The sequence below is a fragment of the Ptychodera flava genome, chromosome 20 (assembly GCF_041260155.1).
Source record: "Ptychodera flava strain L36383 chromosome 20, AS_Pfla_20210202, whole genome shotgun sequence".
Taxonomy (NCBI): Eukaryota; Metazoa; Hemichordata; class Enteropneusta; family Ptychoderidae; genus Ptychodera; species Ptychodera flava.
This window is the reverse complement of record NC_091947.1, coordinates 20,051,483-20,057,097: the sequence shown is the minus strand read 5'-3', so window position 1 is coordinate 20,057,097 and position 5,615 is coordinate 20,051,483. Positions and strand designations below refer to the sequence as shown.

The following is a 5,615-nucleotide window of genomic DNA, read 5'->3' as shown; positions in this document are numbered from 1 at the left end:
TTTTTATGTGTGATTTTGAAAAGAAAATGATTGAAAGTTTCTTTGAGGAAACTAAATTTGAGCAAAAGTTTAAGTCTTTCACTTTCAAGGTGCATACGACCTTAATTATTCGGGAGAAATTGTTCGAAAAACTGTGTGCAAAAGTCTCAAAAATTCACATGCAAGATTTTGCTAATTTGAACAAATATTAAGTTTGGCAGACTGAGGGTATACACTGAATATCGAAGCAATTGTCAAAAGTCATCCTCAGGGAACAGAGACTGAAATAAAGTCCATAAAGGTATGAAATTTTCAAAGATTGTGTTGATATACTCAATGACTCTGAAAATTCACAAAAATCATCTCTTACTGAGATTTTGGCATTATATTACCATGCCCTGTCCGTCGCATTTTAATTGGTCGAGTTGAACCATGTGACCGACCACAAATACGCAGTAATGGTTTATGTGCCCGTGAATATGAATAATATCGTAAACATTTTCAGCTAAAACGTAAATTGTAATTTGTACAAAGATCATAATCAATCACAAAATAAAATGGAACACTTGTGCGCCAACTTTAGAAACTTTTTGTTTTAAAAATCTCCGGTTGTATAATAGGACGGGAGTGACGTTGGGCGACCTACGTCGTTTTTTGTCACGATTATAGTTTTCTTTTACAATTATCTACAACATCGACAAACAACAGCAAAGAATGACACATTGTTTTTTAATATTTTTTATTATCGTCATCATCATCACCATCAACAACAACAACAATAACAACAACAACAACAACAAGATTACTCTATTCCCTGTGGTACACCCCCTGAGTCAGTTGCCGGTCGGTATCATTCGCCGGTCAATTCGCGGAAAGAGCGTCCTCATTTGTTTCTCGCGATACTGACACGATACTCGGAACTCGCAATGTTTCATGGGTATTCTCATTGGCAATCAGCTGAAGTCTCTGAGACGTCCACGCTCGATCAGGTGCCGAAAGCGATCGATTTTTTGAGGTACGTATAATCGTTGTGTCATCGTACAGTGCAGTTTTAAGGTAGCTAGAAAAAAGGCGCATATTTAGAATCGCGTTGTCGAACCTTTGTTCGATATTTTCTTTGAAAATCACTTTGATACTTCACATTGGTCTATCGTACACAGGGAGACGTATCAGATTTCCAATCTGGCGCAATTTTTTGCGCGCCATTTTACATACGTTTTCCGTGAATAATGTAGTAAATCATTTGCCGGTCACTGTCAGGCAATGACACACAATGCAAGGCTAGGCTCGTCGAAGAGTCCAAGAGTTGTTTTTTTTCTGTTAAAAGCTCTTTAAAATGATTCTAAATTGTGATCATGTTAATCCTTTGATCGCTTGTGCAACCTTTAAAAAACTTCATGATAAGTAGTGTGCTTTTGAAATGTATAAATGATATTTTTTCATAATTTTGACCAAAATTTAACAAAACAAATAAAACATACATAGCTACGAACATACAATATGAAACATTTTAATTGAGTTTAAGACGAGTAATTATCAATTATCAATATTAATTATTAATTAAAATTAATAATTTTTAATTGACAATTCAAATATACATAATTTTGTGTCATTTGCATATTTGCATTACTATATGAGAAGTGCATATTTTTTAAAAAATGAATACTTTCAATCATAAAATGTCATACAAACAAATACATACACTCATACAGACACATACATACATACATACATACATACATACACAAATACATACATACATACTCTTAATAATAGAAACAAAATTGAATTTAAACTTGAATATGCTGAAGAATTAACATTTACCATTGTATCAGGAATTTTAAATGTCATATAAAATATCTTATGTGTTCTTTTTTTGCCATGATTAAAATTTTAAGTTGCTCCAAACAATGCATGATAAAGCCACTGACAAGGTAACTCTAATTATTTCATATTCATAGGTAACAGGTTACTTATAGCATAACACAAGTATACCAGAACAAGCTATTCTTAAAGTAAGTACACAAATTAATTTGCAGAAAAATTTTTCATTTATTTTTTTATATTAGTCATGGAGAGGGGAGAGATATTTGCTGGAGCGGTGAAGGATATTGTGGAAAACAAAATGTCCCTCCGTAAAGCAGCTGCAAAATGGGGTGTGAAAAGATCAACACTGAGTGACAGAGTCACTGGTAAAGTTGGCATTGATAGGCGTAATGGACCACCACCAATTTTAACCACTGCTGAGGAAAAGAAGCTAGCAGAATGGATCATAGGTATGGGTCAGAGAGGGTTCGGTGTCAGTAAAAGTAGACTATTACATACAGTGAAAGCCATTCTTGACAAGGACAATAGAGACACCATTCTGAAAAATAAAGATCCACCAAACCTACCCGGTAATCAATGGTACAAATTATTCCTGAAAAGAAACCCATCTGTGAAACTTGTCAGTACAAGAAAGCTTGATTTGAAGCGTGCCAAAGTAAGCAAGAAAGAAGTAGATGATTGGTTTCAACAGTTTGAAGTCTTTCTGTCAGATCACGATCTACTTGGTAGGGCAGGTCAAATCTGGAACTGTGACGAATCTGGGTTTTGCATGCAAGTCAAGACTGGTAAAGTTCTTGGGCCAGCCAGAAATGGTGGTGGTGCTCTCCCCCAAATGACAGCCAACAGCAAGTCCCAGATAACTGTCTTGGCATGTATAAATGCAGCAGGTGGGTCAATTCCACCCTATCACCTGTTTCCATTGAAGACTGTCCCGAGAACATGGAATCCATTGGCAGGGGGAGTGGAAGGTGCAAGCTGCTACTTCACTGAAACTGGCTGGATGGAGACTGAGGCATTCTACTCATGGCTGGCGAACCATTTTATTCCAAATATACCCCCAGCAAGGCCCGCTGTTTTACTTTTTGACAGCCACATCTCACATTTAGATTTTGAAATTTCCAAGCTGGCCGAAGAGAACAAGATTCTTCTTTACCGTCTCCTACCCAATGCGTCACACTTCCTGCAACCCTGTGATGTCTTCCTGTTTGGTCCACTGAAAGCTGCCTGGACAACTGCTGTAAGGGAATTCATGATTGACAATCCGGGGGAAGAAGTAACCAAAAAGACGTTTGCCAGGGTGTTCAAGACAGCATGGCAACGCAGTGCAACAATGAAGAATATATCCCTAAGTTTTTCCAAATCAGGGATATATCCACTGGACCGGTCTAAGATTTCTAGTGATCTGTTGCTCCCTTCAACTAGTTTTGGTGATTGCACTGCTATGGAGGAAGATGGTGAGACAAGTGTGAACAAGGCGGAAGAGGCAGCAAAGAAAAGAGAAAGCAGCCTGTTAGACTTGGTTGAAGAGGTCATGTCGACACCTGAGAAGGAAAAATATCGCCAAAGAATTGAAGAGGGATTTGACTTGCCTGGCAGTCCTTCTTTTAGGATCTGGAAGAGAGCGTACCAAGATTCCCAAAGCAATAGCATAACAGCTTCACCTGAAAATTCATCAGCCACTGAATGTAATGTAACAGGCACTGAAACGGATTCATGTGTCACTGACAACGTGACAAGTACAGCTACCAAATCACCTACTAATGTCGGCAGCATTGACGGTACCCCAACCCGATCCGACAGTAGCTCAGATACTTCAATCATAGGCCAAGCCTCTTCACCATCTGCTTGTACAAGTACTCCAGTCACTTCAGATCATGGGCGAATGACTGGAGCACCACCACCTTCAAAGAAAGTATCACCAAACTTGAATAAAGTCCTTGCCTACCTAGAAATCGGGAAAAGAAAGCGAAAGCCTGGAGCAAAAAAATTTGTTCAGTGTCTACCGAGCTTCTTAAACGGTTCTGAAGCAAAGAAGTTTTACCAAGAGAAACACCTGAATTTCCTTCGCTCAATTAAAGAAAGACAAGACAGCCACTACTCTGCTTGGAGGTAGTAGCGGGTCCTTGCTTATACCAAACATTGAATGCAATGACACTTACTTTTCTGTTCTACAATGAAAAATTCTCATCAGTCGATATTTTTAGGTACAGATTTGCAGTAACAAAAGTCTACGACGTGTCCTTACAGACCATCATCAGACGCACATTTCGTTCGAAACTGTTTGCATTTTGGTATCATTCGCAGAAAATACAGGGTGTAACTTGCAAGACAGACAAGTCCCCGTTTTAAATATTTGTTTCCCTAAAAATTAAATTTTCGATCCAACCATGATTTACCCAACCGGATTGTCAAAGGGTACTCTTATTACATAAATGTCACTACGGTATATACTATAGATACACTCTGATATCCAAGCTGTCCATTATCTACCAGTTACTGCTGAAATCACTAACGTATTCAAAACGTAAAAACAAAGGCCCTGCCGCCAGCACGTCTGACCGCAACTTTTCCCAGCTGTCAGTGAGACTTGTCAACCGAAAACATGAGCCCGCCAAATTCAAAACATTGACGCGCGAAACAGAAAAGCTTGACTCCCCAGACCGAAAAGATAAAACCACGCCCACCTTCCGAACATCGACCACCACACACACTCCCCCAGACACACTCTGTATTTGACCATAGTACTTTCTCTACTGTCTAAGATTCGACGCATGTTTGTGCACTGATTTTCTCTCAATTCAATTGTTTACCTGCGTCCGGTACTTTTACTCCCCAATGACTGAATACAACTTCACTAATTCAAAGGGACGGAGATTTAGGAGAGGGAGAACACCTCGCCCGAGTTACAGGATTTGATTGTCCAAGAAATTTTACTGCGAGGTGGGGATCCAGTTACCGGTGATTTTCGTCGTTCCGAGAGGTGGCGGAAAAGTTCCGTTTCAGCGATCGTGGGTTACGAAATATATGGCAGCGCTTTGTATCCTGTAAAGTGTTAAAAGGAAACCGAGGCTCATATCCGAAGCTGAAAGATGGTGAAGTTGAACTCATCGAAACTTTGAAAAGGTTTCAACCGTCCATGACATACCGGGCTCTCAAAGAAAAAATCGACGAATATGGCGATAGTGCAGAAGATGTCTCAACCAGTGCCATCGCACGAGCTGTGAGAAGCCGATTGTCAGGTGGGGAATGGACTTTTAAAAAACTGACGCCAGTAGCCTATGAAAAATTCACCGATGAGAATATTACTTACTGTGATGAATACGTGAATTTCTTACATGGACAAGACCCAAACAAAATCCAGTTCTTTGATGAAGTGGGTATTAAATTGAGTCAGGATTTAAATCCACGCTATGGTCATGCCTTACGTGGTGAACGAGCCGTCGAAATACAACGTTACATGAGATCTCCTACGGTAACATTACATTTAATGATTAGCCTAGAAGGTGTCAGTTATGCCAAGGTAATCAACCAGAACACAGACACTGTGCAGTTTCTTATGTTTTTTGAAGACGCCGTCGAGAACGTGCGTCTAATGTCCCACAGACCGGTTTTGGAGTACGGGGATTTCATTGTCGTCGACAATCACCCGGCTCATCATCATGAAGGGGGTCGATACTTAGGTGCGTGGCTCGATGGCATATGGGTATCTATCTAGTGTACACGCCGTATTACTCCCCCGAACTGACCCCGTCGAATTCGTCTTCGGAAAATTAAAGCAGACGCTATCAAGACCAGAATATAACGAGTTA

At 39.7% G+C, this 5,615-nt stretch overlaps 1 protein-coding gene across 1 annotated transcript; it reads left to right on the top strand.

Annotated features, from left to right (window-relative positions):
- The first annotated feature begins 924 nt into the window (after positions 1-924).
- LOC139120268 (uncharacterized) lies at positions 925-4,733 on the top strand. The gene is made up of 2 exons (XM_070684549.1): positions 925-994; positions 2,049-4,733. Exon 2 carries the CDS (start codon positions 2,051-2,053, stop codon positions 3,917-3,919), a length of 1,869 nt encoding a protein of 622 aa, XP_070540650.1. The 5' UTR covers positions 925-994; positions 2,049-2,050; the 3' UTR covers positions 3,920-4,733.
- Positions 4,734-5,615: the final 882 nt, after the last annotated feature.